This window comes from Botrytis fragariae (assembly GCF_013461495.1).
Source record: "Botrytis fragariae strain BVB16 chromosome Unknown tig00000274, whole genome shotgun sequence".
NCBI lineage: Eukaryota > Fungi > Ascomycota > Leotiomycetes > Helotiales > Sclerotiniaceae > Botrytis > Botrytis fragariae.
In genome coordinates, this window is record NW_023501007.1 from 407,378 (window position 1) to 435,349 (window position 27,972).

The window sequence follows — 27,972 nt, forward strand, 5'->3', positions numbered from 1 at the left end:
CAGAAGCAATATATGGCCAAAAGTGAAAATAATTCAGAGCAAAATTTCATCAAATATGGTATCTAATCTGAAAATACACGCCACCGCCTCGGGTTTGCGAGAGAGAACAAAGGAAACAACCGCCAGCAGTTATACGGCCCATTTTCTCTATCCAGTTCTTTCGCTTTCATCCATTCAGTAACCAAATAGAAAGTGTGTAGTTCTGCTCTCCTCTCTGTACTGAACCAGATAGCATGCCAATTCATGTTTCTATGCCAGTCGCCTAGTTATATGACTCTTGCAGCCGCTATTGTATTAAAACTTTGGAGACACCGGAGGACGAAAAAGATTCAACAATGGCGAATCAGACATTGACAGTGAGAAAATAACGATGGCTTAGATGGTACGCGGGTGCAAGGAAGTGGGATGAAAGACCAGCAGGCAATAGGTTGACAGCGAAAGTTGAAGACAGGTGATAGTGAGAGCTGGAGATGATAAAAACGCGACAAAAATAGCGGCTATGAAGTACTTTGATTGTACTGACTCTTTGACGGTATTCTAAAAAACAAGAACAGTGAGAATCTGCGAGGAAAACTGAGCGGTGGCTAGAAGGCGACAGAGGAAGATGGGAGAAAAACAAAAAGGTGATAGAGCTATCGTAAGAAGAAAGAGGCATCGAGCTCAAGATTTCAAAGACTTTCGCTCAATTGGTCAACCATAACACCAATCAATCATCGCTCTTACGCGTTTGCTTCTCGCTCTTTGCGCTCCCTGTCCGTTCTCTCTTTCCATTGACTGTGACTATTCGACAAACAAATAGTTAGAACCTTCTAATAAATTCTAGAATAAATAAAGCCTCAATATAGAACGGCCAATCACTGAACAAGTGATAACTTACTTTGGATGGAACGAACACTTTCCCCCCGAGCTTTGATAAGCACAACTCATACAAACTCCTCCCAATGGTTGTCTATCACTACCAGATTGAGGTGGAACCACAACACACTCTGCGAACAGCCCACTACCGGCTTTACAGTAGCTGCAAGGCTCAGGGACTACTTCACCTACTAAGTATCCGGCTGTTGCATCCCAGTAGTCGGGTCGCGAACGGTAGAAATCTCTATGTGGTTTTCGTAGAGAGAGCTGTCTGCGAAGAGGCATGTCCCTCAGAAGGTCAAGTTGTTTGCGGTGTGGGACGCCACGAGGAAGGGTCGCTGTTCTTACTTCTTTGGTTAAGCTTGCCATGGTGTCAGCGCGGATAGGGTCTGGTTTCTCTTCGATACCAGTGCCGATAAGAGCGGCGTCTTCGGCTGGACGCTTGGCTGCAGTGGACAAACGAATTCTGGAAGGAGCTGGAACTGGAGCTTGTATTTGCGCCGACACTGGCCTTGAGCTGCCGAGATCTATGGAATCACCACTGTCATCACTATCATCATAGTTGGCTTGACCAAGAGGAGTTGATGGACGTGGTGGAGGAGAGAGATGATCAGGAGCGCTCTGAGAAAGATTGGTCCGGCCTGGATGAAAAAAATGAGATGAACGAGGAGCATTGATGCGAGCTGGTCTTAATTCCCGAGTAACTGCCTCCAGTTGCGCATTTATAACATTCAAGGGCTCTTCAGGGTATTTATAGTCGCACCATTGTTTGTGCGTCAAGCCATAGTCTTCGTATAAAGCATTTGAATATGGAGGGGATGTGGTAGCAAAAAAAGAGGCTCCGTCCCTGTTGTTAGACATCTTTATTTTCGATGGATGTAACTTGGAGAAAATATATTGAATTTTTTGACTTGGGGCAGAGATTGTTTTTCGAGGATTTGAAGTTGTGTTGTTGAAAAGTGTAAAGGGTTAAAAACAAGACTGTGCTTTTGTTTTGTGGTGATAATCTTGGTGGGAGATAGTCACTACGCTTAATGTCTATTGTTGTGTTGTTGTGTTGATAATAAATTGACCAACCATATGAGGATAATTGAAAACTTCACTCAACAGCAGAAACTAAGCATCGACGATAAACACTTCTTCGGTAAATTCGCCAGCTTGAAAGATTCCGTCCATGCGCAACGTTCTCTTCCAACACCAGCAATTGCTACTAACTTCGTTAATGTTCTCTGCCCTCGAACTTTTTCAATGCCCTCTTTTGCTTTTCTTGAAAGTTCTCTCTGGGAACTTTCTTCTGGCACATTCATATCTGAGCTTCTCAAAGCCTTCACTAATTCCACCTACATAACGAAATTCTTTCGAAATTCACTCAAAGAGCAAAAAGAACGAAGAACACCACTCTACCATCGCATTTCGTCTTCGCGGGTGACTAATTGCTATCACTATAGCCTTCTCAACCCATTCTGCAGTCTTTTTATATCTTTCGATGACCGCTGAGAGGATTCAAGCTACAATAACCTGCACGGGTCTCTCGAGAGGAATCATAAATGATAGTTGGGTGAAGCAAGATAGGAAAGAAAGTTTAAACAAGGAAAATGTGGCCTGTCGATCCTTCAGTCCTTCGAAGTTCCACAACCCCCACGGCATTTCTAAGCCCCTCTGGATACGTCACTCTGATCTAGATGAATGATCAGTCGAGCAGGCTTGATAGCGGCAAAAATAAAAAAATACCATAATTTTTGCTGTCGATTGTCAATGTGACCATAGCTGCATTGCTAGCTCCGGGACTTGACACATTCTCGAGAACCGCAAAGCACATGTAGAGGACCCCTCATAATTAGGATGCCAGCATGGAGAGACAGTAAGCGTTCACATTTGGTAGCACGGACGCCTTCACCCAGCTTCTCGATAAATCTGAGCGTCGTTGATCGGCTATCCCATGGCTTCTTTCCTCTTTAGCGACCTAAACCAATCTACTCATCGAATCATACATTTTGAATTGCCGGTGAGAAGTGCCATTAGGTTGCTAGAATGAGCAGCGAGAGCTGGCAATTTACGGCAATGACGACCGTTTGGAACCTTCTTCCTTCTCGGAAGAAGAATTAATAAGTATTACACAAGAGTTTACCCTCACGTTAACTTGAGTCATGTTATATGGGGTTCCCAGCGACACCTGATTTTTAAAGAGGGGCCATATTCTCAATTTATCTGCAGCGCATCGATACTCATGTGAGTGTAGCTCACTGGAGCTGACATCAGTCGGTTGATTAATCTACTTAATGCAGAATAGAGACAATTTTTCTGTGGATCCAGGATACGGGCCGCGCCTTAGTGTAAGCCGTCATGAAAAAGTGATTCTCTGAGTTTCTGGGCCCTCTCTCCAAAACTGAGCCCTTCATCTCACAACTTCGGAGTCCGACAAAACATTGAGAAATCCGTTCCAGATGGGCATTGATGGAAGTCATTGGCCTCTGGTGGGGTTCTGCCGGCATCAAAACTCTTTTTCGTATTTTCTCCTCACTCTTTCCAAAAACTCACTAATCTCACGGGAAATCTTGTCAAGCTGCAAATCTAGGTAACTCGAATCCGATTGCATAGCCTTTCAAGATTCCACATATAGCTTTCAGGAGCATTTGCAAGAGAATTACAATTCATAACGGGTTGAGGTAGGCTACAAGCTGGCTACAATTTCAATGTTCTGCAACATCTCTGGAGACCCTGAGCTTTGACGGAGTTTAACTACAAAAAACTATGTTCAATGACTGACTTAGTGGCCTCAGAGTCCTTGTCTTCGGTGTTCTCAAAGATCGCAGTGCCTCTAGCTTCCATGAAACATCTTATATGAGTGGGCCAATTCCCCTCGAAGTTGCATGTCGCTATACCAGCCTCGAAAAGTAGAGAGAGATCTCCAACCATAAATGAGTTGATAAGCATCGAAGTGAAAAGTTCCACTAGAAACCTTTTTTCCAGATGGCTCGCTTCATCAAACTTCAAAGTTACAACACTGACCCAGTGCAAGTATGAGCTCTGTTGCTTCAAGTCAACTATCAAGAGCATAATCAGGTGACAAAATATCTACTCGCACTATAGCACCTACACATGATATAGAAGGTCGCGAATACTCTGAGCGTTCCAGGGGCCAAGACAAAAGCGACTATCCTGCCTATGTAATTTTTAAATTAAAGTATTGAACTAAGATAGTTGGACTCATTCTGGTTCTAGGCAAGCTCCACACATTTACTTCCCTTTAAATCTGCTGTATGTCTCTTAGTCAACACAGATATTGAGTCCTCACCCTCTTACAGATTAATCACCAGCACGAGAGCTAACAGCTTCAAAAGTAGAGGTGCCAGAGATACTGCCGTTAGCTCGCGGTCGCTTTGAGAATCGACCGGAGATCCATCATAGATGTGTGGTAAAGAGATAGTCGATCTCCGCGTCCGTGTTGGATTGGTCTTTGATGGAAATTCCAAGAGTAGACATCCGACTGACATGTTTAGCCAAGGGGTGCTGCTGATGGCGGCCATGTCCCTAGGTCCACTTGTCGCGTCGAGGGATTGTACTGGCAATTTTGATTGTCTTTTCCAGGCCTAGCTCATTGACTAAATGATGATATTCGGAAAGAGGCTAACACACCATTTATCAGAGGGTGAGCTAGCTAATCTGATTCGAAGGAAAGCTTCCCACACTTCTTGATATTCTTGGCTTATACTGATCGAACGTACTCAGTTCATCTTCCAGGGTGCATGACGCCTTAAACGCACATTTCATCCCTTCGTATTCCAGCGGATGTTTATGTTTAAGTGTCATTTCAAGGCGCAAGCTTACCTTGGTATTGATTCCATAGTGTTAATGGCAGAATATAAGCCCAACAACGGCACGTTTGAATCGTGGGCAGAAGATCGTCGCTAAAGTCATTCAGCCTTGAAACTTAAAACAAATGACAAGAAATGGATGTATTCAAGGTGCTTTATGATGATGGTTGGTAACTTTGATGTCTCATTCGACTCATCTATAGGTGTATCGATTAGTTAATGACCAAGAGCTTGACTATCATTCAAATTATACCTTGTGAGCCATTACAGTTTCCACGCACTTGTTGCAACATTCTTCCTCAACCACTCTACCAACTCCACATTGGTACCCTCTAATACCAGCATCTATCGTCGGAAGCTTTACTCCTTTATCGGAACACAGAGTTTGTTCATATCAGCCGCCGCGAACATGAGTAGTTATCACGATCGATTTCGCCTCCCCTTGTGAAACCTCCGGTAGTGACATCCACATCAGCGGCCTCACTCTCCTTGCTTATACTGATTTTAGATCGCGTACTGTCGATCATGCCACTCGAAACGACTTCAGGTTCTAGCTCTTTCAAACGGTCAAATGAGAACTTTGAGGACTGAAGTGGAAAAGGTTTCATTCTGCTTCCGTGTATCATTTCTATGAAAGACTGTGAATTCCAACATGGCAGTTCTAAGTTGGAAAACAAAAGTTAGTAAATGCATTTTTTTTTTGATGGAGCTCTCGTGTCTCCTTTGAAACAGTGTTTTCGTGAAAAATTGCCAAGGAACTGCTGAACAGATGCATTCAATCTTGTGTAGGTGATCAATTGATGATCACATCTCCTTCCTTCATTGTAAAGACTCTTTAATAATGAGATAAATGCATCATTATCAGAATGCATAAAATCAGATAGAGGAGCAGACCTACAGCAATCAGTCTGCAAGCCTTTTCCACAAACAATTTGAAGAGCAGATATTGAATTCGAATTTCAAGGGATACTGTCAGCAGGACGTCACTTACCCATTATTGTTATAAGTTTCACCAAATTTTTGACTTTTGTACACAGTCTTGGTTGATTTGTTGATTTCTCTGCTTCCAAATAAAGATTGAAATCCCTCTATTCTGAAACGAACAAACAGGAAAGCTTGGAAGCAGGCATACCAGATTGATAATTCAATCTCACTTTGCCTCTTTAAGTATATTAGGCGAAGAGGCTCGAGCTCTTCATACAATTTTCCAATTCAAAACGTACCATATTTGGACAGTTTATATCTTTCGTTCAACAGTCCTATTCTATGTCAAAATTTAAGGATAATCATTTCTGGGTATATTTGGAGTCTCTTGGGTCTTCCTCTGAGTCTCATCAGAGACAACTTTATTAAACAAATTATGAAGGAGCAAACAGAAGAACTTGTCTGTTTTCACATCACTTTCAGTCATCAGTGAATCTTCTTAGAATTGGTTTATGAAAGATGGGTTTTTATATTTCAAGCATAAACAATAGCTCAATATTCCTGCTTGATCCTCAATCACATCATTAAAAAATGCTATGTTACAATCTATAGGATTTTCACAGGTGGTTCCCGCACTCAACTTCCTCGAAAGCTATCTAGAGGAAGTAGAGCCAGCAAAATGCATTAATCTATGCCCTTAGACTTCTTGTTCTGGCCAGGAATACTGGTCGATTCCAACATCGGATACATGCACTGACAAGCTGTGATAGAATTGGAGACCTCAAAGACAAGAGAGCCTGTCATCGAAGAAATTATGGAGGGCAAAGAGGAGTTCATGGTGGATGGGTCAACTCATACTTACTATCGTTGAGCATTTAAATGCGGCCTAATCTGGACATATGACATGTGTCTTTGGGGTTTATTGAGATTTCACGGTCAGTACTGGGCTAACTGGAATTTGTGGACATGTTTGAAATACCACAACATAGCTACTCCACCTTGAGTATATTTCCTCCAACTTCTTCTCAATGGACTAGCTACCACTAAACTTCGAGATTTTCCTTTTAAATAGAGTGCCACAGTAGAGCCCCTTTCCGCTTCCAAGTTCTAGTGCTCTTGGTATTGTTATCAGACCCTTAGCGCAAAAAAAGACTAATTTCCACATTAACTTGACTCTTTGTGGCTGTTGGTATGCATTTCTCTGTTGAGTCATGATATTCATACGTTCAGTTTTAGTAATTCAGGTTCATTACACTACGAATACCAACCCTTCTGCACCTCTTTCTTTTCGTCGCAGTACAAGACGCTTGGAAATGTAAATTTCATTCTTACCAGGTAGTGAAATGTATCTGAAATGATTATCTAGGTCTCTGCGTTTCTATCCAAAGAAGTAATGTGCAATCTCTCATTCTATATTTTTGGGCTCCGAACCCACGCATATACGACTGATCATCTTATCTAACACCAATCATTCTCCCCTTTCTTTTTTTATCTTCTGCAAAATTAGTCCACCATGAATCAACCAATCACAAACAGCCTATCTCATTGAACTCCTCCACCAATCAACCCCTTAATTCCCCAACCTCGTAAGGATAAATGCAAGTAACAAACGCCACTTTGTTCCACGTGGTGGCTTTGCTACTACCATTTATTCTTTTTTTATCCTCGGCTTATTGCAATTTGTGATACCTCAAATTTTTGGCTTCTCGCAAATTTACAATAGCAAGTGTACGGAAAGGTGTGACATACACCGTGTAGGTTGATTCTAGGAGACAGATTAATTCGCTTGTTACATCAGTCAGCTTAATGATACACATATCACTAATCATCTCCATAATGTCTCTTCCTATACATCGAAACTGTACATCCCTTCCACCCACTTCCTTATACTACAGTTCCTGTATCGCGAAGCGCCAGTGGAATTCCATTCATACCGTCTACTTGACTCCTTCAAGCCACTTTTCCTGCACGTTAATCTCTCACACAAAAGAAACGAATAGAAGGATGCAAAGTTGTGACGCCATAAAGCCACCGCAGTGACTTTGATATGACCCCTCCCGCATCACGGTAGTAAGTCATCACCGATTAATTAAAAAAATTGCGATAGGATGGCGAGAAAAGTTGAAGGAATCCTACCGTTTCCCACCCCCACAACCAATCGGTACATTTGAGAAATAAACATCATGCGATAAAACATTGGCAATTTCGTACACAAGCTAACACATGTTATTATCGCAACTGCCGAGACTATCATAAATTTATTAGTTAGATATACGAGCAGTGCATTTTGTATGGATGTTATACGAATGCATCCTCACATGCGCACCATCATAATTAGTTATCATTACTACCTTACCACACCACAACACTGCGCTCATACCTTACACTACTCCATGGTGTCATATCAATGCAATACAATACAATAAAGCTATCTGCACAGCACAGCATAACACTACATTACATCGCGCACGAGGCCTATCCATGAGCCTCCACTGCACCCCGGCTTTAATCAATCTTGGGCAGGAAGGTATAGTAAGATTTTAGTACCGATATGAAGTTACTCGGCAAGGCAGATAGATGAAGGCATGATTATCTTATGCAGTTCCACCTGTTGTGTGGTCAGTGTATGGATATTCTCCGTGGAAATCAGTGCGAAAGTGCTGTTTTTATAATTAAATCGGTTAAGTATGTATTATACTCAGGCCCAAGGTCTAGCTTATTCGATGGATATTATCCGCCCGGGGAGCACAAGACTAAGCTTTCTGTATTACGCGTTGCAAGACCAATGATTTAGCAATATAACTATCTGACTAGCAATAAGTCTATTCCTATCCCCATTGCCATCCAGTAAAATCTTCAACCGAATCGCTGAGAAACTCCATCAACCACTACACAGGATTAAACTCCGCTCCACTTACTCCCTAAACAACACCCACCTCCTCATTCGTCTAATAAATGCCGTACCGTTTTCAAATCACACCTACCAATGCTACTATAAGTAAGATCGGCTTTTCTCACGTCAATCACCCCGATCCCAATTCACTTTTGCGTCATCCCATATCCTTTCCCCTTCCCGTTTTACTTCCCGTCCTATTCTCCTCCCGCCTATCCATTACAGTCCCTACCGGCCCAGCCTCCAACTCAACCAGGTAAATCAAACATTAAACATCAGACGACCTTCTTCAAAAAAATGATGCTATTTAATCTACACACATACATGCCTATATAGAGATGTGCCCCTGGACACCCTAATGAGCATACACGCCCGTAAATAGATATCGACACCGAGTTACATGAATATAGTAAGCAACTAACTAAATAAGTAACAAAATAATATTCCCAAATAATAGGATATCACAACATTCTCATCTTCATTGTATTCACACACACATTTGCATACATACATGCATACCGTACAATCATGCAAGCCACCATAATATCACCATTGTTGCCTATATCTGTCGTGAGTTTATACACAAGATACAGACCGAGTTTTAATTCACAGGAGTTATTTAGTAGGGCAGACTGCATACCAGTAGGCTACGGTACGATTATAGGGCTGCGCCGGTTGCTAGCGACGCTTTTAGTGTTTTTGATGAATATAATTCGAGTGGCTTCTTGTTAGTTTATTTGATTTTTGATGTACTATCTCGTGCGCCAACAAACGCTAATATACATAATGCTCATTATTAACAGGAGGCTCATTTCCTAGTATCCCCTAAATTATAAGAATGATTTTGATGACTCGATAATGTGCAATATTCTTTCCGTCGACTTATTCGGCGCCTGTACGCCGATCTTAATCCATTTCCTGATTTAACCCATCCTAGTATCCTGTATTCTTTCCCATCCTGTAGTTCCGTAGCAGCCTCATAATACAATATTATTTGAGCCTCAATAACCTCTCCATACCCGATCCATACCCAAGCCGATCTCATTCAATCATAAACCCAATACGAAGTTCCAAAAGCCTCACCACGCCGGTCGTGTTCCAGCACAACCTATCTTGTCCATACCCACATCCAATGCGCCCACGTCTTGAAATTCTCCATACTAATTCCCTCATCCGGAAACTCTAGTCTTCCCTTCCTCTTCTCACTCGCAGCTTGAATCGTGTTCCTCAAATCATTTGATCTTTCCGGGCCCCAATTTCGTATTTTCAGTCCATGTTTATTAATTTTATAGCCTATAATTAGAAGAATAAACACCGGGACCTGTTCCTTGTCAGTCCAACAAAGTCAATAGGAGAGTCAGGGAAGCTAAAACATACAGATACATAACTCGCAATGAATCTTCTAATATCAAAAGGTCTTTCAAGGAATGCAGAAACACCGTTAAAGGTAACGAGAATAATACATGCAGTCATACCGTAAAATCCCTTAAGCCATTGGCCGTGTGATTTGTATGGATAACGGGGATGATCGCGGTCATAATGGGCTGCTTGCCTTTCCGATGAATTTCCATAAAGTTTAGTATCTTCGAGTCTGTCGTTTGTGGCGTTAGTGGGCTGCATGAATGAAACACTAACGGTTGGAAAAAAGCAAGATGAGAAAAGAAAATTGAGACATACGTCCGAAAAAATCCGAGATAAGTAGCACAAATCGTGGCGTAGACGATAAGAATCGACGAAGTGCAGTTTGATGCCAATTCACTTAGTCGCTATTTTCTCAATTAATTTTCAAAGTACCGCAATAAACGGATGGGTGCAGGTACTCACAATTGCAGTTGTGCCAGTCCTACCCATGAAAGCCACTAGAGCCATAGCAGCCGTTGCTAATACTGCTCTGATTGGAACACCCGATCTAGTTTGCCTTAATCTCCTGGCAATAAATTCTGGTCCAGCCTGATCCTGTAAAGCCAAAGTATGTAAGACTCTCGATGCCACATACATAGAATTAATGGCGCAAGTAAAGGATGCAAAAGCGAATATGGCGTTGAAGAAATGCGCCATAGCTGGCAATCCCGCTTCGACGACTGCAATAACAAAAATGGAGTGCGCGCCAACCGATTGCCCCTTTCCATTGATGAAAGGATGAGTGTATGGCACTATAAAAGATGCTGTGATCATGGCCATGGTGTAGAGAGTGACGATACGAATGGAGATCTTTCTTGCGGCCATTTTCATACTCTCGGCATTAGCAAGCGATTTTGACTCTGCCGCAGTTGCTGCTACAATATCCATTCCAGTATATGAGAAAATAACATTAATGATAGTTGTCCTATAGAGATAATCAGCTATGTATAGGCGCTCGAGATCGTGATTCGGCATACCACATCCCAAGGAATGAGCCAGCGGGGCCTTCAATCTTTCGCTGCAGGTTTCCTTCTTCATCTCGAACGGAGTAGGCGTGGTTGAAAAATCCCCACGGATGACACCAATCTGAACATATTAATTCAGTGAAACAATGTAGCAACTCACGGGGAAGAATGCTCACATTTAGAGTTTGGGGGTGATGTATAATAAGCATCTGAGCTAGCTATCGGAGCGTCAGCGTAGAATATTCAAGGAAAAATGCTGTACGTACGTTGCTTAGTGTCAATAATAAGCATCAAAACAATGACCATTGTGATAAAGATGATCTTGATGCAACCGAAAGCATACTCTAATTCTCCAAAATACTATACTTTAATCAGTAGCGGTAATGATTAGTGGGTGCTGCTGAATACTCACTTTGACAGGAAACATATTGATAGCAGTAACAATTATTAGGAACAATCCAATCCAAACAGCAGGGTCGACACTTTCCCCAATTGTCCAAGCTAGGAATGTTCTTCCATCATCATAGTGAAATCCAAGAGTTCCAGAAACAGCAACAAGTTCTTCTGCGGCAGTGACAGCCCATGCAAACCTTCTGATCGTCAATATTCCCTCTCTATTTGTATCATGATTGAGTTTGCTCACCAATACATCCACCCAACGGCAAATCCAACGCCGCGATCTAAGAATCTTCGAGGAAACTCCACGACTGGGGCATTGACAGGCATAAGAGCAGTCATTTCACCCAAGCAAGATATAACAGAAGAAACCACTGTTCCCATAATAATGTACGCCATGACGGCGCCGCCTGGTCCAGCTCCAGCAAGAGATCGACCACTACCAAGAAAAAGTCCATTTCCAATTGTCCTGTAGCCATAATACGTTATTGATATGCTTGAGTAGAATTTCATGTCGAGGAACGTACCCAGAAAACGCTATCATCTGACATACGATATACGTCGTTAGCCATTGTTTCTGACAGAAAAAAGCTCAGCCATGGCCCAGGAACTCACGTTAATGTGCCGTTCACCAAGTGTTCTCCTAATGACAATTAGTGATCGCAAAGATTGAATGATACAGATTAGCGCACCACAAACTCTCCCCACGGCGTTCTCGACGGTCTTCAGGGTAATTGGGCTCTGCATCTGGACTTGTCCGACTTCGAGTTTGATCGATATCGAATTCGAATATTTGCGGCGGAATCACCGCTTCAGGTTTTTCATGATCCATCGTAACAATGTTGTGGTCAAAATTTCGAGTCAAAAATGTTATGACAATTCGCGCAAAAGAAGTTGAAGGAATCAGGGTCGCCCAGAATCATATATATCTGCACTGCCTCGATGTAGACAATCCTCCGCATTATTCAGCCCCTGTACGGGCGGAAGGTCTAATGTAACCACATAGAAGGGACGACTAATTATATCGTACAAAGCTGATGCCTACTTACAGGGACCCCCGCATCCGCCGCTCTTTTGGACAGTACTTTGTTTTAACCTCGTGACAAAACATACTCCTACAACATGGTTACAATATATAAAACCGGATAAACAAGAACCTCAAACAGGAAGATAATACCGATTTTCGAACCAACCAGTCAAATCTAGAAGATAAAGTTCTGGAATAAGATCAATCCCGAAAAACCTTAATGTCAGATTTATTCTTGAAGCCGGTTCTTTCGTCTGGAATTTCCACAAGAAGAACCAAGTCTGTGCTATCCTTGTGGACTTTCAACCAGCATTTTCATTGATCCTTAAAGTGGGTTACATTGCATATGATAAACCTTGATACCGGTTGGGGTTTTCAGCCCTCCGGGTGGCCAGATAGTAAATGATCCAATGGTATACAGGAGATACGAATAGACGAAACGGTCTGTATCCGTAGCTGAGATTGGATGACCTTCCAAATTGGATCAAGTAAAAGAGACAAATCTGGGCAAAGTCTTCCTGAACAAGGGTAGTTTTCGAGAAGAAAAAAATCCTATCCAAAGACCTTGCTTGAACGTTCTCTTGAAGTGACAGCGGGGCCACCACACATATCATCCCTCATGGTACCCTAGCTATTACTGTAGACGGTCGCGGGTTGTGGTCGTCAGGAAACAAGCCCAGTACGATCCGATCGAGTTGATGATCTTCGCCCTTCATGGTCCATTTTGACACGCATCATACTTATGATATACTCTCAAAGCTTGCCATTATTGCGGCACCAAATTGAGGGAGTCAGCCCACGTGGCGACCAGACTGCTTCGAATCGTTGAAGCTACTACGTAGATTGAGAGCTCATGCCATCAACACACCATGCCGACTCCAGCCTCGGCCGCATCACCACAATTCACACGTCTAGCAAACATTTGGAAACTATTGTCCCTGCGCAGCGACGTCGATAATATAATATTGGAACTGGTGGGGCAGTTTTCCCTCGAAAAAGTATATTCTGATGGCGATAAGGAAACCTATCAAAACCTGGTAATAACTCTATTTGCTCAACTCAACGCCATTTTTTATCTTCAACGCCTTTCTATCCCATCTGCGAAGCTTCAAAAAGATGGATGGTATTTTGGATTTCTGGCCAGCTGGGAGGTGACTCTGCGGATGATCGAATTTGTCTTGCACATCGTTATCGAAGGTCGAGAGAGTTTATGGGAGTCGCGACAATTGAGAGACAAGTACCTGGCCGAGCTGTTATTATCTGCGCTTCGTGTCCTCCAGCTATTGCCACAACCACCATCCGATGGACAATCTCAATCGAAAATCGAATTGCAGAGAAAGATTCGTCGAGATAGATTTGGGCGCATTCATCGTTCACTGGAACATATGTTCGACAGTTATCCAGGACCGAAATCATTTTTGTTGTTGGTTTGCAAAGAAATAACTGAATCATTGCGGGGTTCCGAGCCTAATCCACTAGCTTTACCCTCTAAATTAAGGGATGAACTACCAAATTTAGCAGAAGAATTGGTAAGAGCCACTATATTAACGTCTTACTTATGGGGCTCCGCTAGGCCTAAGCTTTCTACGTACCCTTCTAGAACCTTTTGATCAAAATCTACGAATCTAAACTGACTGACACACTTCTTCATCTACAGTATCCATTGAACGATTGCTTCTCGACAAAATATATATCTACTCTTATACTTGCAGATGGTTCAGAAGGAGGAGGTGGTGGTGGAGGAGGTAGTGGGGGAGGTGGATGGCTCGCACAATTCCTTGCACTTCGAGACGTTACGCAATTCGTCGTCGCAGCTTCGATTCAATATACGATAAATGGAGAAACCCGCGATGCATATCTTCCAGCTGCATCAGAACGAACGAGGAATGCGGTTTTAAGAGCGATTGAGAGTATGCGAATACCGACACGATTCTCTAAAGAAGATTTGGTCGGTACTTTTACTGATCAATATCGAATCATCCTTCCAGATACACCAGATTTGAGGAGACAGTCGATGCAGATAGAAATAGATGATAAGGAATTGGATGCAATAGATGCACTATGTCTACGACTCAATGATCGTCAAATCATAAGTCGTGTGAGTGATAGGGAGATGATGCATACTATATCTGAAATTACGAAAAGGATTCTTGCTCTTGATGATCCAAGCCGGCATGCCAAATCGTCAAGACCGAGAATATATACGCTCAATTGCTCAAAATGTCATTTAGCTGGTGCCTCACAGATGAGATACCTAGAGAATCTGAAATTTCCGGTACGCCAAGTATTTTACTAGAATTTAACTTCTGACATAATTATTTGGGGGAGGTTCCGAGCAATAGTCTGAATGTGGACTGACGCTAATGGAATAGCATGCTGACGATGATCTCTATGCTCAGTTGGAGAACCCAGATATAAATGAAGTTAGACTACCATCAAAGACAAAATGCGTTCAATGCGAAGAACCAGTTACAATAATGCGTGAGATGGCGCTTGCAAGGCAAGTTTGGGATCTTCTTGAACCCTTTGAATCTCATGCAGATGCTATGCATTTGGAACAATATGTTCCAACATACTTCCAGCTTCCACCGCCGAAAATGGATGGAGCAATCCCCTATCATCCAGCCTACGGTAATTCAAGTGCAAGCAATGTGAAGATGCGCACATATGACACTGAACCACCTTCACCCTTTCACAACAAGACAACTTTTATCTCTGCAGCTGCTCAAGATCGCTCTAGGTCTCTACCTCATACAATTCCGTCTCAAGTATCGCCTACTATTGGTACTTTCAGCCAAAGGCTAGACACCCCTATTACCCTACCTTCTTCCTCTTCTGACTTGGTGTCACTGGATGGTTCGAGGTCAGGTGAAACCTCGAGAATACCAGAGCTTCGAAAAAATTCTACTACTACCGACGAGACGCCATTTTCTCCAGATTCTATTGGCAATACTTCACCGAATGACCATACCCCATATGGAATGAGCTCTGAAGGCGGGACTTATTTTGTGAACCGACCAACAATGGGTCAGAGCCATTCTGATAGAAAAAAGTCAAAAGGTGGATCCAAATGGACATCGGTTTTCACTGGAACGCGAAAGGAGTCTATTCCAGGACAGTCCGTCGAAACCACATCACTCTCCTCATCAGCACTGGAGGCTCAAAGACTGGACGAAATAAACTTAGAAAGCTTAGTTCGAGTCCCAAGAAAGACTTCGAAAAGCAAAAGCGCCAAAGCAATCAATATTTCTTTATCACAAAACTCAACGAATGGTCTGTTCTGGACTCAATCTTTAATACAAATTTGGGATATGGGAGCATCCCCTCCCGCGATGACCCGTGTATTCCCAACGGAGAGTAGCTGTTATAAGGCATCTGTAACCAAAATGTATTTAGCTTATATAATTGGCACCCGAGATCCAAAGCTCACGGTATGTTCTTTCGGTCAATAACACTTTCCTAACAATTTACCTATTTAATAACACTTAATTAGCTTAGAATAGTTAACTTGCAAAAATCAGCTCCGGTTGTAGAGTATCCTTTACCCCCAAATCTTTGGGCAAGCAGCATAGCCATATCCCCCAACGAAAGCACAGTCGCAGTAGGCTTTACAAACGCAACGGTCTACTTTTTCAAAACCACCCAATCATCCGAACCTAGAGAGGATAGACTTCATAGTCGCATTCACAGTGAATGCGAAGACTGTCCGGAGGTAGAAACCCTCTCCTACTCTGATGATGGGATGCATCTTCTAGCCAGTACCCGAAGTGCCAAGAGTGGAGCCATCCAAATATATTTTTGGATGACTCCAATGCAATCGTCTCAAGAAATAGTCTCTTGTAGATATCATGTTCCGTTACATGAGTCAGAAGATCGAGGCCTCTCGTCCGCTATTTTTCGCTCAAGAACGGGTATTGAAGAAGTTCTGGTGTGTATAACGACCTGGACACAATCCGGTGTTCCAGTCCTCGTCCATCCTAAAACAGGTCAAAAAACAGATATCAGAACCGCGCCTAACCGATCTGGAAAGTTGGGAAGTCGTATTCAATGCGCTAGTTTCTCTCCATCTGGAAAAGAATTAGCTATGGTTAACGAAAAGGGGCATTTGTATCTGATTTCGGCTTTGAATTCTAGTCCGTTGGACATCAGAAAAATAGCAGTTTCAAGAGAACTTACTATTAAATCTGATTCATTCGCAATGGCGTTCATGTCATTGCCGGATGAGGAGGCCGCGATTGTTATGGCATGGATTGATCCTTCGAAGGCGGAAAGGGGAGTGGTTAGAAAGATTCCTTTGACTGCTGTTAGTGTTATTTTCTGTTCCTTTTCCCTCAAGAGTTCTCGGGAGATCCATCCACTACGTCATCTTGAAAAGCTCTTTGATTTTTATCTTCGCTCCCAAAGTTATATGATACTAAAACATAACAGAACGATACCACTACCACATCACCCATCCTCCACAAATCAGAAGTAAACTCTGCAACCTCCGCACCCAATACATATATGTCGGGTGCAATAAATGAATTACCGGGAGACTCAAGACCAACTGAAATGGTGGCTGATGAGGAACCAATTACGAAATATAGGATGATGGGATTTGTTAAGTTTCCGAAAAAATAGAGGGAGAAGACATGGTAGAATTTGGAATGATTGGAATGAGAAAATATGAGAAGCGGTGATAAGGCATGACAGAAAATAGAAGAGGAAACGAAAGAAAGTGCAACGATGCTGATGGAAAGTGTTCAGGAGAATGTTAGTGGATAAACTGGAGCTTGTTAGATTGGTGAGTGGTTTTGTTGGTTTATTGGATATATCTTATGTTATACTTGAGTATCTAACGGCAAAATTAGGATATTATTCGGGTTCATGTATTAAATGAGACCCTTGGAGAACTTGAAAGGAAGATTGAGATTTAAAAGAGTGTATGTAGGAAGATGTTCAGACTTCAAATTCGAGAAAAAAGATAATAAATAAGCGCTTCAACATGATATTGTGATATCTGCGTACCTATCTATCTAGCTTTTGTCGGCTAAGGTGCGATGATACGATAAGCTGTGTAAGAATTTGAAAATTTTGAAATACTTTGTATAGAAATTCCTCAATATCTTCTTGCGATAGTGTTTGTTCCTTCTCTCCCCTCTCTCTATCTTTTGGATGTAGGATATTATGATATTTCTACTTTTTGATGCTTTACTTCATCCTCTGAAATTCCCGTCTCAAGCTTTATATTCATACCCAGATCACATACGCACTTCCTACTTCATTTCAATGTCGATAGGTAGGCAACCAAGAATAGAAAAGCTGAATAATTTCAAAATGAGATTAGGAGTTCTTAGAGAAAAGAGGTATGTAATATAATACATAGCACAGATATCGTACTACAACTATAACTACAACTAGCAGAAAAACGTGAAGATCCACCTCGCTTCCTTCATCTTGATTCTCTTCTCCCTTTGCTCGAATTGGAAATGGAAGTGAAAGTTACAATGAAAAGATTTACGACCTGGATTGTGCTTCTTTGTCCATAATATGTGGAACTCTTCTCGACGTGGTTAGATGGTATGAGATTATTCTATAAGCGCTCCACAGGATGAGTTTTGGATTCTTACGCTATACTATACAATCAATTTTTAGTAAATTAACCAAATCTTACCAAAAAAAGACGATCTACACAATCTCTCTTGATCTCCTCCCTCCCTCCGAACTCCCAGAACGCACATCCTCCACATCCCCATCCGATCCAACCCTACCCAAACAATACCACAGCCCCCACAAACAACCCCACCAACGCCAGCATCTCTCCCCTCCCCACTTCTTTCCTCCTCCCCATCCCCACCGCCCTGACCGGCGTCCCTGGTTTGACAGTCATCCCCGTCTCATACACACTCCACGTTACATTCCCAATACTATTTCTCGCATCTAATCCCCACTCTACAAATCCCACATACGTGTTACTCGAAATATATACTTCTCTCCAGAGATAATTGAGCAGGGGGGAGATATCCATTGCGGTGAGGGTGGTGGCGTTGACGGAAGGAAACCATGTGTATATTGTTTGTGGGACTTGCGGTTCATCGTTTACTATTGTGGAGGAATTCGAATTCGAAGGGGAAGAAGAAGTTGATGGGGAGGTTTGCGATACGTAGAGAGTATATGAGATTCCCGCAAGATTTATGACCGGTCTGGTGATTGTGGATGTGGTGTCGTTGTAACCTAGGGGAATTAAGCCTCCGTAGTTGGCTTGCCAGATGGAGATTTTGGTGGCGGAGAATCTTTTGTCGAGGGAGAGGGACGGTTCGAGATCGAGATAGATGTTAAGGTAGCAAGCTGCGATGACGGATGCGTTTAGTAGGGAATCGGGGGTGGTGGCGGAGATGGTGTGGAGAGGGTTGCCGGGGTAGAGAGCCCAGTTGTTGGTGAGGGGGAAGAGAGAGATGTTGGAGATGGCAATGGGGAGGATAGAGGGGAGATTGAGGGTTAGGGAGGGGAAGGAGGGCGGGGCCGGGATATCGGGGGAGGAGGACCAGGAAAAAGTGGTGTTGAATTGAGTTGTTGAACCTACGCTACCGCTATTTTCGTCGGCGAGGGAGAACTTGAAAAGGATGAGGTTAGTTTTTACCGTTCTCATCTCTTCTTGGAGAGGACAACTCACATCTGTACATTGATATCCACTTTTATCAGTTGTTGTGATATCTGGGAAAAATGTGTATCTTCCAGAATTCGTTGTTGCATTTGTGGAATCACATATTTGTGTGGTTTGTGCGTATATAGATGGTGTGAGGAAAGGGAAGAAGTAGATGATGAATTTGTGTTGAGGGCTGAGAAGCATTTCGCAAGGGATCCACGAAAAGAAAAGATTTAGGTTCAAAAGAGGAACTGGAAGATACAACGATTGAGTGAGTGGATTTTAGGAGATGAAATAAAAATTGACTTACACAATGGTTGTAAGAATTGCAATGAAAGACTTGGAAAGTCATGAGGACATGAATGCAGTAAGTTTTAGGTTTATTGGATAGTTATTGGTGATGAAAGACGGAAGCAGTACCTGCCTGTGACTGTCCGGCAGGAAGATGAAAATGAATATGTAAGAAGTTTGAGAAATTGAAGGTAAAAAATACTTAAACCAGATACTTCTCTTGACACAAGACAATAGGAAATAACAAAGACGACTCAACAGCCCAATTGAGCGAGAGTTAGATGAAGTCCCAGAAATCGACACTGGAGGATAGAAAATTGAGAGAACCAACCAACAAGACGATAATGAATTAACACTTTCCGTAGGTACCTTCAGTATAGCGAATTTCGGAACATGTTGACTTTTCAAAGGTCTACATTGTTGGCCAAGAATTCCTTCAATGTGGTGTATACTGCGCCTTGTAGATTATAACCGGAAGGTCCTCGCTTGAGGTCTATCCAACTCCAACAAAACGTCTGATCTAGGAGACCTACTTTGTTGGTTAACCTTATACTTATGTCTATCTGTTGGTAGTCGCCCCTCTCAAAGGACGGTTTTCATCACCGCACAGAGCGTATATTTGAGAAAGAACCACAAGAAAAGACAACCAAGATAATTGGTCAATGTCGAGGTCTCCAAGCTAAACATGTCAAACAATGTTATTCTGTGCAAATTGATTGAGAAGAGGTCTAGCCTCTAGGTCTCGTAGTCGGCCATCAAACACGCCCTCGTAAGCGCCGTCATTTGTTTTGAGAAATTCGTCAGCGTTTATGTCACCGGCAAAAGTTTTTCATCGCCTATGATATAGCGTCTTTTCAGCCCTTCATTATCTAGTCCCGTTCTACAAGCCGTGCCGCGTCCTCGGACTTTTCACCACGTTTCTGGGTACCGGTACCTGACTAACTACTTGGCATGAAATTCGAATCTTTTCTCTTAGTGAATTCATCTGATGTTCTTTTTTATCAGTTGCCGTGTACCTCATTAAGGTTCGGTGCCGAAATGATTTGTGATTTTATACAGATCTTTTAAGATATGCGTTGTTTCAGGGTTCTTGCTCATAGTAATAATTACTGAATCATGGCAACTTTACTCTGTGCCCGTATCAGATTGAAAGGTAATTGGGGTATTTTCCATGTAGTTCGTATACTTACAGTTCTGTGTTAAATGATTGTTGTTTATTATTGACAATCGTGAAGAAAGGGGGAGATGACTTATGGTGTCATTTGAGAAATGTTCTTCTTCTTATTCGTAGTATTACAATTTTCAGTCATGCGTTAATGTTGTCGCCCTGTGAATTGTGATGAGAAAATGATTTCCATCCCAAATTCAAAGTATGGCTAGTGCCTTTATCGAGCAGTAGGTTCTGACAACCACGTGATGATTCAATAGATCAATAGATTGCTCCAAGGAATGGCAAAATCATCTTCCTTGATTGGTTTCGGGATCATATTAATACTTCCCGGAGTTCCCTCTACGCCTAATAGACACCAGATTCGCCATCCTGAAATGAGGTTTGGCTGGAAGAATATTGATGTGATGCTTGTGATGATCGCTAAGGGTCGAGCATTTTTCATCCCACCAAATCTTGTTTTGACACATCCAACCGGTAACCAACTTACCCCTCACTTTGATATGAGGTTACAGTCTGTGAATGTCAACTTTGGTGTTGGCTTAAAGGTATTCAATGTTGCTTCTTGAGAGTTCGTGATTTCAATGGATCCTCGGGAAGTGCCAGATTGTATTTTACCTATTCCTCGCAAGCTCATAGGTTAGAGCGTGTTTTAGCTGGCGGTGATATACGCTAATTGTCTTGTTTGCAACTTGCTCTTTGAAGGCATGATTCCCAGGGAATCCATAGAGTGGAAACATCTCAATCTGATCACGACAACCGACCTACATTTCTGTACTGCCGAGGAGGCTAAGCCTGTAAGTGTGTGTACTGATAGAGTAGCCCAGGTCGTAAAATTGACCAAGAATCACAGTTTGTTAGCAAAGCCTTGTGAGTCGAGAATCCGACTAGACTGTTATGATTCGTTGAGACGGCGTTTTCCAAGCAAATAGAATCAACTTAATGCAGAACCGATGGAGGGAGAAACTTTTGACAGCAAGTTTATTGGAGCCTCCCTGCAGGATTGTCAAGAAGGGACAGCCGTTCAAGATCAATTTTGTCATGGAAAAATTGATCGCTCTTGTGGATGCTCGCAGCGTCAGTGACATCACTCACCGGATACGATACTCTTTCGGAGAAAACGACGATCGTGAGGAAACACTCCAATCGAGGAGAGAGTGACTACTTCTACATGATTACAGTCGATTATACAAGAGGTTCCGAGGTATTTGAAGATGTTTTTAATCAACAAAAGCGTGAAAATGAATGTGTGGAGACCAAGGTGGATGTCGATCTTTCTCTTCTGATTTGAGGCTACACCCTTTCTTTACCTTTGGAATTTAGCACTTTGCTTCTTTCATCTTATACTCATCAAAGCCGAGAAAACAACAAGAAAACGGCGATTTAGCTTCACTCTTTACTCGCGGATTCTGCGCAGCTTATCTATGTATTTGCTTTACCACCCCTTCATTTCTCTAGCGAACTTTTGACAAGTCAATCTTCAAGAACTATCAGCATAACCTTCTATGCAGAACTCTTGGAATTGCGCGGCAATCAAAATAGGATAAAATAAAATACAATACGAGACTCCTTTTTATAAAGAGCATGAGCTGGCATTTCCTAGAAGCTTCCATAAAAGTATATCGAGGGTGAATGCCGGTATGAAAAAACTTTACTTTCTTAACCTTAACATAGCGTCATTAATTTTCTAATTTAAGAAATCTATTCGGAACAATTGGTAAGGATATGCTAGAAAGAGGAGCTCCGCGGAAGGGTTCTGTGGGAATTGATTAATCCTGACGACATTACGGAGTAAGGCATTGCATTTTCCTTGGTCGGGCGGAGCGGAACAGATGAATACGGAGCTGGGGGCACTTTAGGAACCAACTGGATACGATTTGCTGTAAATTGTGCGAAACCACCCGAGTAAAAATGCATATGTACATCGGAATGTTCTCAAATGCCGGTACTGGTTTCCAACCATTGACTCCTGACCGTTGAATGGAGGGCAAGGAAAGACAGCCAAGCCGGTTGGCTGCATTGACCTCGAAACCCTAGCAAGTGAGGCGCAGCAGAGTATTATGTAATCTGAAACTAACAACAAATCTTTTTCGCATTCCGATTCCCGAGATTCTACTTTGTACTTTATTTTACTTCGTCTGCTGTCCTGTACTTTGGTCCCCTTTATATATATCATTCAATCCTCAAGGTTCAAGGTAAAGAGAAGCAAAGTCCACACGAATCTTCTCAGTAAGATCCGCTTCATTAATAAAAGTGAAGGTTCATAGAAAAATTCGTTTCCCTGAGGTCTAAGGCCTCCAAGTACGATTCATACGATGTCCAGCCCGACCAAAAAAAAAGCATCTCCACTTCAAACCATGCATCTTCCACGCGTCGTCACAGCTTAGCACCACAATTAGTTTCTTTACGATATAGGAAACAAATGAGCCTTTCTTGACAAAGCTTGTAAAGCTCCTTTGGAAAAACAAATGAGGCGTTGACAGGAGTTCGTCCAATCTCATCGTTGTAGTTGACATCCATTACGAATCAATGCCGTTTTCAATGTTTTATTAAGGGGGTCCTCCACTATCTCCAACATCCACTTTGGGTCTCCTCGATCTAAAAGAGGAGACTTGTCTCTCATTATCGCAAAAGCTCCGATGTGAATTTCCTTTGTCAAGTAAGATTCATGTGAGCTTAGACGAAATCATGGGTTAGTACCCGGGCATGAAGCATATCTTGATATATCGGGCCAACTATGGTCGTTGGAAAAAGTTTCCGAATATCTAGGATGTGGATATCAGATGTCGTTTGTCCTGTCGAGTGGATTTCTTATAACCCACTCTCTTGGTTCGCAGAGCTGTTTGTGGAGACCAACCGTCTTATCCGCTGCATACTTACCTCGTATCTTGTTACAAGGGCTTCCCGTGCATTTCTTTCTTATCTTGATCCTCGATGCCCTGAATTGGGATAACCTTACACACACTACTGCAAGCAACTTCCATCAACTGCTGTCGTTCATAACTTCAGGAAGGTACCTTGTGAGCGTTAAATAGATTCTACGGCGGCTTCCGCAATACCCACTTGAAACGTCAGGAAGCAAGGTCTTCCTTCCAATCGCTGGTGTACCGGTCACTGAGATGAAACGTTTACACTGGTAAGTTGGGATGAAAATTCTGTTCCTTATAGGTATTGTTCCCGTTATCGAGTGTGGTAGGGTATCTTAACAACAATCACATTTCATTCAATTTGGTTTGCAGTAATACGGCAATTTTTCGTGGGGGTTCTCGTCAAATTTATATAGCCCGAATGTAGAGGACTAAGATCATATTGCGTGGAGGGTTTGCGTTGAGGTGGGTCCAAAAGTGGCTCGCTCTCCCTTGCTGCGTTTTCTAATTTAGTAAGCTTTGTCGCGTCTTCCAACTACATACTCGAGTATCGCTGCATCAAAGAGATAGTGGAGCAGTCATCTAGAGCTCTCCTTGTACTTTCATTGTCGCAACACCATGAACCTGGATACTATACCCACTCATGTTGTCGGCGTCTGCTTAGGTGATTGCCAGATCCATACAAATACGTTGGCCTACACGGGTCTATGTATCGTTTCTGTTTTTAGACGAACGGTCGAGGATTTCTACAATACCTTGCTTGGATGGCTGATCTGCACTACTTGCAGTCCGAATCCAAGAGAAAGAATCTAGGTTTAGCTTGCTTCTCTCTTTGGAGAATAGCTGAAATGGCCATTGAATATCAGGACCTTCCACTTCAACATCCACACAAGTTGAACTATTCTGAATAGCAATTTTGATTTCTCCAGCCCGCAGCATAGACGCCTTGGGCTCCCAAGCGTTCTTTAATTGCATGAGCAATTTTATCAGCGAACATTGCCAGTAAAATCTATCATCACGATTGAAGCAACTAACTGCATCCAGCTCGATCCTTCGAACTTTATCTAGGCTCTGTCAGAGATGTCTGATAAACTTAAATACCAATAATTATCATAGCTCATGATTAATTGATTAAAATGTTTAGTTCTAGGGACTAAGAACTAAATAATATAAATGCTAAAGCATAGCCTAGATAGTACTAGCTTGAAAGGAAAAAAAGTCAGTGGGAAAGCTCCTCAAAAAACAGCTAACGTTACTAAGTAGTAGTATCTTACATATTATCTTGGCAGTGATTTGAGATCTTGAGGCATCTCAAAAGCATCTCCTCAATCAACATGTTCCCCACTGGAGCCATATTTAAACAGTATAAGTGGTTCCTTGTACAGATGTTATCCAATACTTTTCACCATTGCCAGTCAGGGTTCGAGGCTCTGACAGGGACATGTATATTTGTCACTAACATCCACTTCGTATCTCTTACTATTTTAGTCTCACAGATATCGTGCATGCGGAATCTCCATCTCTTTAAGAATCAGACGATGCCTACAAGTCTCTTATTCTTTAGGGTTCATTCGTTTTCCTCATCATATTTTTTGGTTCCTTATTAACACGGTCGATTGACCTCATTTTCATAGATATTTTCTGAACTTTGAGTCTTCTCATCTCTCTCCATTCGTTAACTCGATATTTCGTGGAAGCATAATTCGGGATGATACAATTCCCTCCCACAGCGGCTCACAGTGATAGTGATGACCGCGGAGACTTCCAATCTCTCCCTCAACCACCATCACCTACAGCAGCAAGATGGGGTGAATTTCATAACAATGAATCAGTCACCTCTTTGGACACAATTCAAAACAGTCGACCCGGCACTCTGCGATCATCATCGAACATAAACTTAATAAACAATTACAGCTCGGCGACTCTATTATCAGGCCCTTCAACACCTGGTCCAGCATACGGCCATTCATTAAACGCCTTTAATCATGGCCGCTCTTTCTCCGATACCTCATCCTACGATGGAGCAACAGCATGCCCGACACCAGCTTTACAAGATGAAAGTATCAGTTATGAAGAATTCAAGAAGGAAGATCCAGCCACCGCTAGGAAAGTCAGACATTTCAATACCTTCAATAAGCGATTTGATACTTCTGTCTATCAAATCGAAACACTGCACAAGCACGATGACGAAATATTCCTCCCTCCTTGGAAAAGGAACATGTATCGATTATCACCACTCTTCACACTTCTAGCCTGTGGTTCATACTTCCTCTACTACGCATACCGTATCATCTGTATTGTAGATGTTCAAAAGGCATATGACAAGGTATACGTCATGGCGTGGCTTTTTATTGCAGCCGAAGGTTGCGTTGCTTGTAAGTATTTGTATTTTGTCAATTCCTCCATTTCTCCGTGTTCGACGTGTGTTGTTGGAGCCGGAAAATTCCCAGCTTGCTTCACGTAGAAATCCTTCCGCTTATCACAACTCCCGAAAAATTATTTCTCCTGCCAAGTTTTGCCAAGAGATCATACACTTACGTCAAATAGGTCCCGCATTACTCCACCAACTTTACCAAATGTTATCCATTCGCGGTCGTTCACGACCAAAGCTTCGTCTTCGTGGTGAAGAGGTACCTACTGTTGATGTCTTCGTTACGTGCTGCGGCGAAGATGTAGATGTTGTTCTTGATACGACCCGAGCTGCTGCTGCTGGTGATGTAAGTGTTTAATTTCCAAATATCCCTCTTTCGATATAAATACTAATAAAAATGATAGTACCCTCAAGACCGTTTCCGCGTTGTCGTGCTCGATGATGGAAAAGACCCCGAATTAGAAAAGGCTGTCAACGAACTATCGCTCGAATATCCTAATGTCTACTATCATGCTCGTATTAAGATTAAGGGTGTTCCACATCATTTCAAAGCCGGTAATCTTACCGGTGGAACCAATTTCGTTGTCGATTTGGAAGGAGGTGAAGCCGAGTTTATTGCAGCTTTGGATGCAGACATGATTCCAGAAGCAGATTGGTTGAGGGCTATTATTGCTCATATGGTAATTGATGACAAGATGGCTCTTGTTTGTCCACCTCAGGTATGTATTTTCCTCAATATCATCATTTGGAAACATCAGAGCTAGAAACCTAACAACCCAACCAGCTTTTCTACAACGTTCCTACAAATGATCCACTTTGTCAATCCCTAGATGCTTTCGTTCACGTGATGGAACCTACCAAGGATGCCAACGGAGTGGCATGGTGTACTGGATCTGGTTATGCTATCCGCCGTGCAGCCCTCGACGATATTGGAGGCTGGCCCGTTGGTTCCCTCGCTGAAGATACCTTCACCTCATCTCTTCTGCTCGGTGCCGGTTGGAGAACCGCCTTTTGTCACGAAGCCCTACAATTCGGTACCGTCCCCGACACCATCACCGGCCATCTGAAACAACGTACACGATGGACACTCGGAACGTTGCAAACCGCACTCAAATTAAGATTCTGTCTATTTGGAGATCTAGTCAAAGGCATGAGCTTTTTTGCCCGTCTCTCCGCATTCGTCTTCGCCATCGACGCATTTTTCAAAATCTTCCTTTGCATTGCTCTCCTCACCATCCCCATCGTTCTCATCTCCGGTGGTCAACTAGTAGCCTACAACACCGAAACTCAATTGAAATGGCAAATTAGATTATGTTTCATTCAACTCGTGCTTACTCGTCTCAACGAATGGGTTACCTATATCCCCTCTGGGTATCGTTTGGCACAACGTGATTCCGGCGCTCAATTGTGGATGGCTCCTTTCCACGCCAAAACAATCATCATGTCCTTTTTGCTCCCTTCCTGGCTCGGTGGAAAACCCATGGCCTTTTCCAGTTCCGGTAGTCAGAAGAGCGATATCAATGAGCGCGATCCACATACACGCGCAGGAGTTTTCAGACGTCTCTGGGTTATTCTTTGGGATTGTCAATGCTACATGCATCTCCTCTACATTCTCTTCGTTATCGCAGCTGTCACCTACAGTACCGTCCGCGGTCTCGCTCTCGACTCTGAAAATGATACTTTGAAGAAGAAGCTCGTTTACCTCCTTACCCATGCTTTCTGGCCTCCTATGCTCTGGATGATGTGTCTCACAGCTTGTTTCGAGCCAATCCGCTATGCAATTTGGCCACCAACAATGCCAGACAGAGAAGAATTGTTGGATCGCGATGACAAGACGCAAATTGCGAGACCAAAGGAAGAGTGGAAAAAAGCGAGATACGCAAAAACGACTTTCTTCCACGAGTTTCAATATACACTTTTAACAGCATTTACATGTATGGTTTTCGTGGGGGCGTTTTTCATCGATATCTGAGATGAGATTTGGCGGGGTAGTGGGGAAAGGAACGATATGTCGATGATTTTACATGGCGTTAATTTAATATATGGGACGTGCAATGGAGCTTGATAGTTGCTTTCTAGTAATCTACTCGCTATATATCTTACTGTACATGAGGGAGTTTGGATACCGAATAATACTTAACGTATATTGTACGAACAGGATAAAGATGGGTTTAGATAGTAATACAATCTGACAATGGAATCGGACGATATTGTTGTCTTGAAGAATAAAAAATTCAATAATATCAGATCAGTAATTCAATTACCTATTTTGTTGACTTTACTGAGGTGCGTGGTATGGACTAAAGATGATTTGGTGGCTTGCTCTAAATGGATCGGCAGGGCCACCAGTTGGGGCACGGACTACCCTGACTGG

General features: G+C 42.6%; 6 protein-coding genes across 6 annotated transcripts; 3 read left to right on the top strand and 3 right to left on the bottom strand.

The window, feature by feature from the left end:
* Positions 1-719: 719 nt before the first annotated feature.
* On the bottom strand, positions 720-1,716 carry Bfra_012424 (uncharacterized protein; the record flags this gene model as incomplete). Its single annotated transcript, XM_037342739.1, has 2 exons — positions 720-780; positions 878-1,716. The coding sequence occupies 2 exons, from the start codon at positions 1,714-1,716 to the stop codon at positions 720-722; spliced, it is 900 nt and encodes a 299-aa protein (XP_037187461.1).
* Positions 1,717-9,595: 7,879 nt separating this feature from the next.
* Bfra_012425 (putative proline-specific permease protein) lies at positions 9,596-12,081 on the bottom strand (the record flags this gene model as incomplete). Its single annotated transcript, XM_037342740.1, has 11 exons — positions 9,596-9,808; positions 9,865-10,078; positions 10,165-10,253; positions 10,312-10,813; positions 10,866-10,974; positions 11,030-11,071; positions 11,120-11,213; positions 11,266-11,443; positions 11,497-11,718; positions 11,865-11,892; positions 11,949-12,081. The coding sequence occupies 11 exons, from the start codon at positions 12,079-12,081 to the stop codon at positions 9,596-9,598; spliced, it is 1,824 nt and encodes a 607-aa protein (XP_037187462.1).
* Positions 12,082-13,145: 1,064 nt separating this feature from the next.
* Positions 13,146-16,896, top strand: Bfra_012426 (putative wd40 repeat protein; the record flags this gene model as incomplete). The annotated part of the gene is made up of 5 exons (XM_037342741.1): positions 13,146-13,805; positions 13,934-14,551; positions 14,649-15,707; positions 15,770-16,579; positions 16,705-16,896. 5 exons carry the CDS (start codon positions 13,146-13,148, stop codon positions 16,894-16,896), a joined length of 3,339 nt encoding a protein of 1,112 aa, XP_037187463.1.
* A 1,126-nt stretch (positions 16,897-18,022) lies between these two features.
* Bfra_012427 (putative glycosyltransferase family 2 protein) lies at positions 18,023-19,105 on the bottom strand (the record flags this gene model as incomplete). Its single annotated transcript, XM_037342742.1, has 1 exon — positions 18,023-19,105. The coding sequence occupies one exon, from the start codon at positions 19,103-19,105 to the stop codon at positions 18,023-18,025; it is 1,083 nt and encodes a 360-aa protein (XP_037187464.1).
* A 1,962-nt stretch (positions 19,106-21,067) lies between these two features.
* Bfra_012428 (uncharacterized protein) lies at positions 21,068-21,521 on the top strand (the record flags this gene model as incomplete). The annotated part of the gene is made up of 3 exons (XM_037342743.1): positions 21,068-21,157; positions 21,178-21,230; positions 21,293-21,521. 3 exons carry the CDS (start codon positions 21,068-21,070, stop codon positions 21,519-21,521), a joined length of 372 nt encoding a protein of 123 aa, XP_037187465.1.
* Positions 21,522-24,935: 3,414 nt separating this feature from the next.
* On the top strand, positions 24,936-27,570 carry Bfra_012429 (putative glycosyl transferase protein; the record flags this gene model as incomplete). The annotated part of the gene is made up of 4 exons (XM_037342744.1): positions 24,936-25,602; positions 25,775-25,944; positions 26,003-26,317; positions 26,383-27,570. The coding sequence occupies 4 exons, from the start codon at positions 24,936-24,938 to the stop codon at positions 27,568-27,570; spliced, it is 2,340 nt and encodes a 779-aa protein (XP_037187466.1).
* Positions 27,571-27,972: the final 402 nt, after the last annotated feature.